This window comes from Acinonyx jubatus, chromosome A2 (genome assembly GCF_027475565.1).
Source record: "Acinonyx jubatus isolate Ajub_Pintada_27869175 chromosome A2, VMU_Ajub_asm_v1.0, whole genome shotgun sequence".
Taxonomy (NCBI): Eukaryota; Metazoa; Chordata; class Mammalia; order Carnivora; family Felidae; genus Acinonyx; species Acinonyx jubatus.
In genome coordinates, this window is record NC_069383.1 from 161,510,559 (window position 1) to 161,523,269 (window position 12,711).

General features: G+C 48.8%; 1 protein-coding gene across 2 annotated transcripts in view; it reads right to left on the reverse strand.

The window, feature by feature from the left end:
* CATSPERD (cation channel sperm associated auxiliary subunit delta) overlaps positions 1–12,312 on the reverse strand; it is a 42,117-nt gene extending 29,805 nt beyond the window's left edge. Inside the window, exons 1-6 of one of the 2 annotated variants that reach the window (XM_027049269.2) lie at positions 12,149–12,312; positions 9,924–9,978; positions 9,026–9,102; positions 5,159–5,231; positions 4,299–4,413; positions 668–735 (exon numbers count right to left, since the gene is read on the reverse strand). In XM_027049269.2, the coding sequence (XP_026905070.1) occupies positions 668–735; positions 4,299–4,413; positions 5,159–5,231; positions 9,026–9,102; positions 9,924–9,978; positions 12,149–12,222 (462 nt within the window). In that variant the 5' untranslated portion in view covers positions 12,223–12,312. Of the gene's footprint in view, positions 1–667; positions 736–3,927; positions 4,257–4,298; positions 4,414–5,158; positions 5,232–9,025; positions 9,103–9,923; positions 9,979–12,148 lie in introns of those variants that run through there. The other variant, XM_053220032.1, reaches the window with a different exon arrangement.
* Between the last annotated feature and the right edge of the window lie 399 nt (positions 12,313–12,711).

A 12,711-nucleotide genomic window follows, 5' to 3' on the forward strand; every position in this document is an offset into this window, starting at 1 on the left:
GGCTCGAACCCACGAACTGTGAGATCATGACCTGAGCTGAAATTGGATGCTTAACTGACTGAGCCCCCCAGATGCCCCCTCAGGAGCCCCCCAAGTTTTAGTTTTATACTGTAGTTACATAAGATGGAACCATTGGAAGAACCATTGGTAAAGGGGGCACGGGACTTCTGGTAGGGTCTGTAATTATTTCAAAATAACAAGTTTAAAAAAGGAAGAAACTTATTTAAAAAAAAAGAGAGAGAGAGAGTAGGGGGCACCTGGGTGGCTCAGTCTGTTGAGCATCCGACTCTTGATGTCGGCTCAGGTCATGATCTTGTGGTTCATGAGATCAAGCCCCACACTGGGCTCTCCTCACAGTTGGGATCCAGGTTGGGATTCTTTCTCTGCTGCTCTCTCTCTCTCCCTCTGCCCTGCTCTCACTTGTGCACACGCTTTCCCTCTCAAAATAAATAAATAAACATTAAAAAAAAAAAAAAAAGGAACAAAGGTGGATATATTCCTGCCAGCCAGGGGATCCCTCTCCTGAACTGGGGAAAGAGACATTGCCCAAGCCCATCCTGGGACTTGATGTGCCAGCTCTCATGCTTTACTCTGTCCTTATTTTCATTCTTAATTATCTATGTTCAAAGCACTGTAAAAATGGACAGGCTACACACTGTATACTCACCACACAAAAGGGATGTCCGCTGTAACAACAATTATCACCAGAAATATGTGAAACAGGGTGTTCTATGCCTAAAAGGAAAAGAGCATAAAAAAACCAAAAAAAACAAAAACATGAGTTTGTGGGGCGTCTGGCTGGCTGTTGTAAGAGCATGCGACTCTTGGTCTTGGGTTGTGGGTTCGAGCCCCATGTTGGGCATGGAGACTACTTAGAAAGAAATATAAATCATAAAAAACACGAGTTCCCTAATTTCCAGGGAAAAGGGTAGAGCGGGGTTTCTCAGCCTTGACCCTACTGACACTTGGGGCCAGATCGTTCTCGGTTGTGGGCAGTATCTCCAGACGATGGCAAGTGTCACCCGAGGGACACAGCCGTCAGAGCTGAGAACCACTGGCTTTGCAGGAACTCTTAGGACCCTGCCAAAATGGCAGGAAAGGCTCCTTTCTCTTGGCGAGGCGTTCATCGATTCTATTTTAATTATTTTAAATGTTTATTTTTGAGAGGGAGACAGAGAGAGACAGAGTACAAGCTGGGGAGGGGCAGGGAGAGGGAGACACGGAATCCAAAGCAGGCTCCAGGCTCTGAGCTGTCAGCACAGAGCCCGACGACGCGGGGCTCGAACTCATGAACCGTGAGATCCTGACTTGAGCAGAAGCCGGACGCTTAACCGACTGAGCCACCCAGGTGCCCCTTGTGGATTCTATTTTAAAAGCAGAAGCTTCAGCTCCTAGGAAAATATACACGTGGCCAACAAGACATGAAAAGGTGCCCTCGACATCCATGATCATTAGGGAAATGCAAAGCAAGACCACAGTGAGATAGCACACACGCGCATCAGGATGGTTATTATCGGAGACACAGCAAACGAGCGTTGGCGAGGGTGGGGAGTGACTGGAACCCTTGTGCACCGTTGGTGAGAATGTAAGCTGGTGCCTGTGGCATGGAAAACAGGGTGACGGTGCCTCAAAAAATTGAAAATAGAGCTCTGGAAATCCCACTTCTGGGTCTATGCCCAAAGGAACTGAAGGCAGAGACACAAAGAGATATTTGCACATGTGCCCCCATGCTTCATGGCAGGATTATTCACAATAACTGAAACATAGAGAAAGCAACCCAGGGGTCCAGCGGCAGATGAATGGGTGAACAGAAACATCACGTATACACGCAGCGGAATATTAATTGGCCTTAAAAAGGCAGGACATTCTGGGGCCCCAGGGTGGTTCAGTCCATTACGCATCTGACTTCAGCTCAGGTCATGATCTCACAGTTTGTGAGTTTAAGCCCCGCACTGGGCTCTGTGCTGACTGTGCAGAGCCTGCTTGGGATTCTCTCTACCCCTCCCACACTCATGCCTTCTTTCTCTCTCTCAAAATAAATACATAAACTTAAAAAAAAGAGATAGAACATTCTGGCACCTATTATAATATGGATGAGCCTTGGGGACATGATGCTCAGTAGAATAAGCCAGACATGAAAGGACAAATCCTGTATGAGTTCACTTATATGATCCCAGGGGAGTCTCGTCCACAGAGACAGAAGGTAGGTGGTGGGAGCCAGGGTGGGGAGTTAGCCCTTTGGATGCTATTAAAGAAAGTTATGAAGAAAAGGGGAAGGATGGAGAGCAGACTGACTTATGTTACGAGGAACCCTTATGGTTCCTTCAATAAATTAAAACATGGAGTTTCCACATGGCCCGGCACCTGCTCTCCTCGGTTATATTACCCCAGGGAACTGAAAACCTACATCCACACACAAACTCACGCACAAAGGTGCATCGTAGCACTATTCGCGAATACACAAAAGAACGAAACCAACCGAACGTCCACCGGCTGATGAACGGATAAACAAAAGTGGTTCATCCACACGGGGGAACATTATTCAGCCTTAAAAAGGAGAGAGGCAGTGACACCCGCTAAAACGGGGAGGAACCTCGAACACACGACGCTGGGGGAAGGAACCAGATACAAAAAAGCCACAAGGGGTGTGAGTCCGTGTGTGTGAAACGTCCAGCACAGGCTCCTCCACAGACAGGAAGGGGGACCGTGACTGCCAGGGGCTGGGGCTGGGACTGGGGCTGGGGGGGAGGTGCCAGCTAATGGGGGAGTGTCTCTTCTGGGGGTGACGGAATGTTCTGGAACTAGACAGAGGTGATGATTGTGCAACATTGCGAATGTTCTAAATGCCCGAGTACTTTGTACACTTTAAGATGGTTGGAAATGGCCAGTTTTTATGTGAATTTTGTGCTTCCCTCCCCCGTACCACCTCCCGCCAAAGGAGAAAGAGGCATGAAGCTAAGATTGAAAAGAACCGAACCGAAGGTCAAAGGTCGGCAAGAGGACGGGGGGGGGGGGGGGGGGGGGGGGGGGCCGCTGCAGAGCTAGAGGGAGCCAGCCTGGGAGAGTTGGGAGGGAGGAAGCGGGGAGGGCCAGGAGGCAGTTTGGCTGCGGGCAGTGAGTGCTGTAAAGAATGGATGGGCCCATGTTCTGGAGGCAGCTCTGTATTTGGTTTGGATGTGAAAATCGATGGGCCCAAGGCTGGTCAGAGCAGTTTCTGTGGCCTGGAACTACCGTCGGGTTCGCAGCCCCACTCGGGGTTACATACATTCTCTACCAGCAGTCCACACCGCGCCTGCACACGGCCCCCACGTACCCGGGATCTGTGTATTCGGTCACCTTGTTCTTGGAGGTCACCCTGGAACTCGTTCGAGAAAAGTCAGACAGAGGCCAAGCCAAGGTGTGGCTCTTCTGCTGTGCTTCTCGGTCCCTCTCAGGGCTGCAGGCCCCTCGCCGGCCAGGGCTCAGCAAACACCTGGCAGGTACCACACTGGCTGGGCCAGGTTCCGTCTCGTGGGGCCCACAGTCTTTTGCCAAAAGTAACGCAAGTGAAGCAAAAGATGAACGAGTTTCCAGATGGCGATCTACCAGCCCGGTGGCTCTGGACTCGGTGATATCTGGGGACATTTGGGGAGTCAGGATGCATCGGTGGAGGGGCGCTCCTGACATGGGGTGGGTGGGGCCAGGGATGCCCTACACCCCACAGTACCCAGGGTGCCAGCCCCCCTCACCCCAGAGAATGACCTGGCCCTAAATGTCAGCAGCAGTAGGGTTGAGAAACCTTGATGGACCTCTTTCTTTCTCATCTCAATGGGTACCCAACCATCCTTCTTTTCCAAAGAATAGTACCTTCCTTGTCTTCGTTCTCGACCTCGCCGCCTTGCATGCTACGGGATGGTTCTCTTCTTTCTCTCTCTTCATATGGCTTACCTTCTCTCCTGTTCTCTGTCCCTAACATGCAGTAGGTGGGACTGAATATTCCCATCACCCAGGCTTGTCACCAAGTGCGTACAAGCCATTCTCGGCCCTCCTCGATCCTTCCTGACATCCACTCCCACGCAGTTCCCGTTGATGTCCCTCATTGACTCCAATCAGTCAGAGCGGGATTTTGTGGCTCGTGACCACGATCCTGGACAGAAACACTAGGTTCCCACCGTGTAACCAATTTTCATTTGAATTTTAAAGAACAAGGTGATGTCCAGGGGCTGACATCCAAGGAGCAGCACTGTTTGTATTTCCAAAATCAACAACCTGTTCTCGGATGATCGCCAACAAAATTTTTTTGAAAACCACACATATACCTATAGATGCGTTCCAGGAATTGGCTTCGTAATCATAAACATAGACTTTTTGATTCACTACTAACAGCAACACCGAGCCAGCGATATGTGCCGATGTTACTTCTGGTATGCCGACCTAAAAATAACGACATGTAGGAGATCCGTGAGTGCATCTTTTGAGAGGATTCGGGAAGTGAGACATCTAGATGCACATTTAAGAGACATGCATGCTATAGCAAGAGCTGTGTGGTTCCTAGGTGCTGGGAATGGTATATCCTGGGGTCGGAGCCAAAACTGGGCGGTTGGAGTTGGTGTTCGGTGCCCTCGGATACCTGAATTCTCTCTAATCCCCTTCTTCCTTACCAAAACTTTCTCTGAGGGTAAAGCCTAAAGAGTAAGTAACAAACGATGAACATAAATGATAAACATGTCGCTTATAAGAGAAATATTGGCATTTTAATTGATGGCAAAACCTTCTTCGGCTAGGGGCCAGTGGTAGAATTTCTCAGGGTAGTTACTGAGAGGGTAAAGGTTTTTCTGTTTTGCTTTAGGACAATTAAGGGAGGGCCCAAGATTACTGTATGTAATCTATCCTTAACTCACACACTTCCCACAATTCTCTTCAGAATTGTCTCTTTTTTTCAGGAAAAAGAATAGAATAGAATAGAATAGAATAGAATAGAATAGAATAGAATAATCAACCCTTCCTCTGGCTTAGAAATTGCTCTTAATGTCTTTTAAGAGGTACATTGTAATATAAGCCCCCAGGCTTACAAAAACAGACTAGTGTGATATTTCCAAACTGTATCTCCCCCCTCCCGCCATCCCCCCAAGAGTTACTTATGTTGGGAATCTTTCAGATGGTTAAGTAAAATAACTACCTTTATTGATGTAGGGAGGGAAAGTGGAAGGAGACTACTTTTGAAATTATCTCTTGTGAAAAATATTTGTCTTCTGAAATAGACAATAAAAGAGTTAAATTAGGACAATTTCATACAAGAAAAGAAAAGAGACAAAGATAGGCACTCTAAAAATGTTCTGTTGAAACAAAATACCCCCCCCCCTTTTTTTTAACAAGGAACCATTTAAGTTCTATCTATCTATCTATCTATCTATCTATCTATCTATCTATCTATCTGTTTTTGCATGAGTAAACTTCTATAGACTGGATATTTGCATTCTTGAAATAACATTATTTTAAAAGTGTGACCATGTCAAATATAAAATTATATAAATGATATCTTTTATATATGTTACACTTGCCTTACCCAGGATGAACTTCAGTTTTGCCATTTATATGATTCTAATCCCACTGAAGTAAAAGGTTTCAGACTAGGAATGTGTGTGTATGAAAGAAACAATGTGTTCCCTCAGGCAGGAAAACTTTTAAGAACTGAAAATTCATCAGGGTGCCTCGGTGGCTCAGTCGGTTAAGCATCAGACTCTTGATTTGGGTTTAGGTCATGATCTCACGGTTTGTGGGTTTGAGCCCCGCACTGAGGTCTGCACTGATAGTGCAAAGCCTGTTTGGAATTCTCTCTCTCTCCCTCTATCTGTGCTCCTCCTCTGCACTCTCTCTCTCTCTCAAGATAAATAAACTAAAAAAGAAAGAAAGAAAGAAAGAAAGAAAGAAAGAAAGAAAGAAAGAAAGAAAGAAGTGAAAGGCCATCCATGAACATGGTATATTGCTTCCTTATCCAGAGCTCTTTCTCCTGCCCCCTCCAGGAGAGTTTTATGGTTTTAGACAGAAAGGAATTGCTGAGTTGATTCTTATGTGTTTTAAAGTTTTTGTTGTCACTGGGAATGATGTTTTTCATAACTGCTTTTTTTGAGTGTTCATGGCTAGTTTATGAGAGAGGTGTTGATTTTTTTTTTAATGTTTATTTTTTGAGATAAAGAGAATGTGATTGAGTGCACAGGCTCAAATGTGAACAGGGGAGGGGCAGAGAGAGAGGGAGAGAGAAATCCCAAGCAGGCTTGGTGCTGACAGAACAGAGCCTGACATGGGACTTGAAACCCACAAACCGTGAAATCATGACCTGAGCTGAAACCAAGAGTCAGATGCTCAACCGATGCAGCCACACAGGTGCCCTGAGAGGTGTTGATGTTTTTAATATCTGTGTTGTATTTGGCCATCCTGCTGTACTCAGTTAGTGCTGCTGGTTAGTTCTTTGGATTTGGCAAAATGTTGTCTCTTTCTAATGTGTTTTGTATTTCACGTTTTTCTCTTGTCATAGTGCATTGGCTGGGACCTCCAATACATAGTTGAATGAGAGTGATAGGATTCTCTGTTATTTTTACCTTTATATTGTTTCTTTTGCAGGGTTAGATACTTTCAGCAAGTATCCAGCTGACATCAAAACCAATAAAACACTGGGGGAGAAAAGAACATCATGGATTGTTGGGTGGAGCCACCCCCAAGACTCTTCCTCCTCTGAGCCACTAGATTCCATGTCCTGTTCTCCTAACCCTGTCTCCCTCCAGTGCTGCCTCCCAGGTCTGTCTCTGGACCACAGCCTCAGCCCCTCACTTGTGTCCTTCTGCTGTCTCCCCTCTCTGCTTCCTGTTCTCCACCCAAAGGTCTCAGGAAGCATATGCTCTAGGAACATCAACAAGTTATAATTTTAGGTTAACTGGCAAGAAATGGGATCGTCGTGTCTGAGAACACGTGCTGACCATTTTGACAGATTCTTCCAAATTGTCCCCCACAGGAGGGGGACCCACTTTGGCCTCATCCACGTTTGCCCTCATCCTCACCAGCACGATAGGCAAAACGTGACATTCCATAATTTTATTAAACATTAGAATGTCTCATGGGGCGCCTGGGTGGCTCAGTCGGTTGAGCGTCCAACTTCGGCTTGGGTCACGATCTCACAGTTCGTGGGTTCGAGCCCCGTGTCAGGCTCTGTGCTGACAGCTCAGATTCTGTGTCCCCTCTCTCTCTGCCCCTCCCTGGCTCATGCTCTGTCTCTCTGTCTCTCGAAAGTAAGTAAACATTAAAAAAAATTTTTTTTGAATTTCACATCAGTTCACGTCACAAAATATGATTCTACTTTTGATTTTTTTTTCCAATCATATAAAAATGCAAAGACGATTCTTATCTTGCCAGCCTGGCAAAATCAGATGGCAGGCTGAATGTGCCTGGGAGGCCACAGTTTGTGACTCCTGCTCTAAAGCAGACATGATGATGGAAAGCTGTCCGACACGGTTGCCACCAGCTACACTGAGTGCTTGAAATGTGGTTAGTTTGTGGCTTTTTCACTGTATTTAGTTTTAATTAATTAAATTTTTTGTTTAAATTTTTTAATGGCAGCACAATACACACAATATAAAATCTGTATTTCAAACTTATTTTAATGGTGATGAAATATACATAAAACAGACCATTATCATCATTTCTTTAGGGTGCAGTTTGGTGGCACTGAGCACAGTCACACTGTCGTGCAGCTGCCCCCGCCATCCGTCTCCAGAACTTTCCATCTCCCCAGACTGAGACTCTGTCCCCATGAAGCACTGATTCCCCGCCCCTCCCCCACCCCTGGCTCCCACCATCCACTCTCTGTGTCTGCGGACGGGACTCCTCTAGGGACCCCTCACGAGTGGGGTCGTGCAGGATGTGTCTTTCTGTGTCTGGCTTCTGTCACTTTGCACAGTGACCCCAGGGTCCATCCACATGGTGGCAGGATGTCCTTCCCTTTTTTATTTTTATTTTTTATTTGAGAGCGAGTGAGAGAGTGCGCATGAGCCGGAGAAAGGGCCGGAGGGAGAGAGAGAGAATCCTAAACAGGCTCCACGCTCAGTGTGGAGCCCGATGCAGGGGACTGAATCCACAACCCAGGGATCATGACCTGAGCTGAAGTCGAGAGTCGGGGGCTCAACCCACTGAGCCACCTGGGTGCCCCAGAATGTCCTTCCTTTTTAAAGCTGAATAACGTTCCAGTGTGTGGGTGCCTCACCCTGTGTTTATCCATTCAGCTGCTGATGGAAACTTTAGATAGCCACGAGTGGCAAATCAAAGGACAGAATTCACATCTTATCAGGAGTAGCTGAGTCCTCACTTGGCCCAGGGCCTGGCCCCATCCCTCCCCCCTTCCGTGGCCATCCCCTCGGCCAGGCCTTCCCACCAGCGGTCATGTCCAGACTCTGCCTCCCTCACTACGCAGCCTCTCTCTCTCTGGTGACCTTTCTTCTCTCTTCGGTCTGTCTTGGCTTCCGGAGACAGTGCCATCAACCTTGGACCTCTGTGTCCTTGCTTCCTCTCCCATCTGCCCCGCTGCTGTGTTGGCTGTTTTCCCCACCCACGTGCCCTGCCTTCTCCGTGACATCCCTCTCCTCCCTGGCTCCTGCCTTCCTCGGCCTCTAGGTCTCCTGCTTTCCGACTGCCCTTTCTCTTCTCCCAGCGGATTCACCAGAACCTCTGGCTGCTGGACATGTGATCCCCGAGTGACTACGCCGTCACGGTGTTGCCATTGCTTTGCGTGCTCGGGCCCCCGTGATGACTAATCATATCAAGGATCCCTGACAAGAGGCACCGCAGTGTTGTCATTATTTTCGTTTATTTGCCGGTGTCTTCCTCTCTCTTCCTTTGGCCCCCACACCAACTCCGAGCTCCCTACAGACCAGTAACCAGCAACACAGGACGGAGAGCCATCTTTCGTAATGTTTGTTGAATGAATGGATGAATGAATGAGGGCAGATCTCACGTTTTAATAGAAAGGACGGTAACGGGACATAAAATGGTCACTTACCCTAGATACAGGGCTATGTTTTTCTTGCAAGGATGTTTAATCAAGCGTGGTGTCCCCGATGAAAAATACAGATGGTCCTAGAGAGACAGTCACACAAATCTGAAGATCAGTAATAAGCACCCGATGAAAAGCAACTTCCAAATATAAAACATTGAAAGTGTAAAGGCAGAATTGAGGTAGGTGGATAACAGCGATGTAATTTTCCTGTTTTTATATCACACTCTGGTTACGTCAGATGTCATGCGGTGGGGGAGGGGAAGCCTGAGACATCTCTGCGCTGTATTTGCAACTTGCCGTGAATCTATAATTAGGTCAAGAGAAAGTTAAAAGAGATTCACAGGCTAATGATTCATATCTCATTCCTTATGTATGTTACTGCTTACTTACATACATACGATCAGTTATTCGACAGAGAGGTCAGAGGACGAGGAATTATAAAGCTAACAAGGTAGAAAGCAGGAACTTGGAGAGGATTTAGAAATGCAGACATCGCTTCTGAAATAATGCCATGTCAGGAGGAAACGCACTTTAGCTGATGAACTAATTCTTTGTGCATCGTAGGGCACAGAGGGTGAAAAAAAAGTGCCCTCTTGCACTGCGTTATTTAAGCAAAGTAACAGTCTGCTTCCTGTTACTCCAGAGTTCAAATTAAATGAAACTGGAGAAAAACTCAGGTGATCTGAGTTCTAAACCCACTTCCACCTCCTGGCTGTCTTCATGTTACTTGATCTCTTTCAACTAGTTTTTTAGTGCAACGGGAAAGATGAATCTCTACTTCAAAGCGCAGGGGTGGGGATCAGATCGTGTTCTATGCCTGACACAACACTGACACCCAAGAAACACTAGGAAGTGTTAGTTCTGGAAGTGAAAAATGAGACTGAAGTATGGAGCCACATACCCCTTGAATTTGCTGACTAACATGAAACACCTTTCCTGTCCTCACCGTGTGAATACTAGAGGTAAGTGACAAGAGAGACCATCTGTCATTTTTATTCAGCATGACTCCTACCAAGGTACCTCTTGGCTAACTCTAAAGCACCTGTTCCTGATGCTTTAGGGTCACGGGAGCCCCTGGGAAATCTGGTGCAACCGTGGGCCTTTCTCTCCCACAGACAGACATAGGTATACACAAAAATGGGGACGTAATTCCCAAGAGCTCATAAAGGCGCATTTGCAGACCCCATATTAGGAACTCCTACTCCCAGGTTTTTGGGTTTTTTTTGGCTGTGGCCAGGGGCAGGGAGACGGTGCTGGTGCCTGGAAGATGTTGGTACAGCATCTTGACGTGTGCCAAAAGCACCTGGAGGCCTGATAAACCAGATTGCTGGGCCCCACCTCCGATTCAGTAGATCCAGGGAATTCTAACAAATTCCCAGGTGATGCTGATGCTGATGCTGCTGGTCGAGGACCACACTTGGAGAACCAGGGTGACGAAATGGGAGAATTGGATAGAACCCGTCTTTTCAAGTGTGGAGACAAATCCCACCGGTAAAACTTGCTGGAGACCTCTACTTTTCACTTGGTTTTGTGTCTTTAGGGAAGTGTGTCTTTAATTTTGCTGGGTCTGTTTTCACATCTATAAAACAAGGTTGGAGCTCCGGGGTGGCTCAGTCGGTTAAGTCTCCAACTTTGGCTCAGGTCATGACCTTGCGGTTCATGCGTTTGAGTCCCGCATCGGGCTCTGTGCTGACTGCTCAGAGCCTGGAGCCTGCTTTGACTTCTGGGTCTCCCTCCTCTCTGCCCCTCCCTGCTTGCACTGTCTCTCCCTCTCTCCAAAATAAATATTTAAAAACAATCTGAAGAAAAATTATTATTGAACGTTAAGGAATTACTGCCCCATGGACTTTGTTGTAAAGGTCAAGTTAGGCCACGCACCAGAAGCTCACATCTACCATTCCATGGGCAGACAGGGCGCTGCCGAACAGCTTACTCCAGGCAGGGTTTGCCAGAGGGCAGGAACTCGGCTTTAACATCTGACTAGCTCCGTGGCACCCTGCAAACAGTATTTTTTGCATAAACCAAAATCTAAACATGTTCTGAGTAAGGAGTGAGATAAATACTCCATACCCTCATGGAGCTGATATTCTACTGACAGCAGTAGCCAAAAAATTTGTCAAAACAGTAACAGAAGCTAGTGATTGATAGCAAAAACCGGTGGGGGTGGGGGGCGCTTTAAATAAGATGTGCTGGGTGCCCCTGGGTAGCTCAGGCAGCTAAGCGTCCAACTTCCGCTCCGGTCATGATCTCACAGTTCGGGAGTTCCAGCCCCATGTTGGGCTCTGTGTTGATAGCTCACAGCCTGGGGCCTGCTTCAGATTCGGTGTCTCCCTCTCTCTCTGCCCCTTCCCTGCTCGTGCTGTGTGTGTGTGTGTCTCAAAAATAAATAAACATTTAAAAAAAAAAAACAAAACAGGTGCTATTTAATTCAGGATCAGAATGAGGAACCAGTCATGGAAGCAAAAGTGTGCCAGGCAGAACGAGTAGCAAACACCAACTCCCCTGTCCCCAAGGCTGGACGGAGTTTGACTTGAGATGACTGGGGCACTGATTCACGGGTGGGCAGGGGCCACATCAGTGGTTCTCAAATTTGCAGGGGACGCTTGGCAGTAGCTGGAGACATTTTTGGTTGTCAAGCCTGGGGAAGGAAGCGCTCGCTACCGGCGGTGGTGGGTGGGGGCCAGGGATGGTGCTCAACATCTTACAATGTACAGGACGGCCCCCAAATGTCAGCAGCGCTGCTGTGGAGGAAAGCCTGGGCCAGATCATGCGGGAAAACGCTGGCCGCGCAAGGAACTTAGGCTTTATCCTGGGTGCCACAGAATCCGGGCAGGGGAAAGACGAGATCAGACTCGTTTACAAATCCCTCCTGCGGCCAGAGCGGGCGAGGGAAAGCAGCGCACGGCCTGGGGCGGTGGCGGTGGACGTGGCCCAAAGGGGTGGGAATCGGGCCCAAGCTTCGATGCGGCAGTGGAGGGACTTGGTGAAGGGCTGGAGTTGGGGAGAAAGAAGGGGCAACACCAAGTTCGATTCCTAGAACTAGAAACTGGGAAGCCTCCGCTCCAGGACAAGCCGGCCCCCTCCCCGACCCTGGGCAACACCCCTCCCCGGGGAGGGCAGCCCCACCGGCACAGCTGCTGAGCTCCGGCCACCAAGCAGAGCCGCAAGGTCGCCGCCGCCACCAACATCAACACCAGCATCTCGTATCAAGAACCGCCGGCGCGAAGGCACCTCAACCGCCGCTGGGTGTCGCCTCACGGTTTGGGCAGGCGCCGACTGGAGCCTGCGCCTGCGCACTCGGCCGCCAGCGCAGGCGCACCTCGTCTCCCAGGGAACGCGGAGCCGCCCACCTCAACCGCCCCCCGTGGCCGTGAGCGCCCTGGCGCTCACGCTCTCTCCAGTTGGAGCGTGCGTTCGTCGTCCCCTGAACTCAGCACCGGGGCCCCCGCACACAGCCGCGCATGAGCAGGCTGGTGTAAGCATGCGCACAGCGTTCCCCGGGAAGCCCGAATCTGCCCACCGGGACGCGCTCCGCAGCCTGAGCGCCTGTCGCCCGCGCGCCAAAACCCAAGTGTATACATGGGGCTGCCTACAAGTTCTTACAGGTGCGCTTGCAGCACCAGTGGCTCCAGGGGCCCTGGAGCGTGCCAACGACCCCCCACCCACGTGACCCAAAAGGGCTTTGAGCG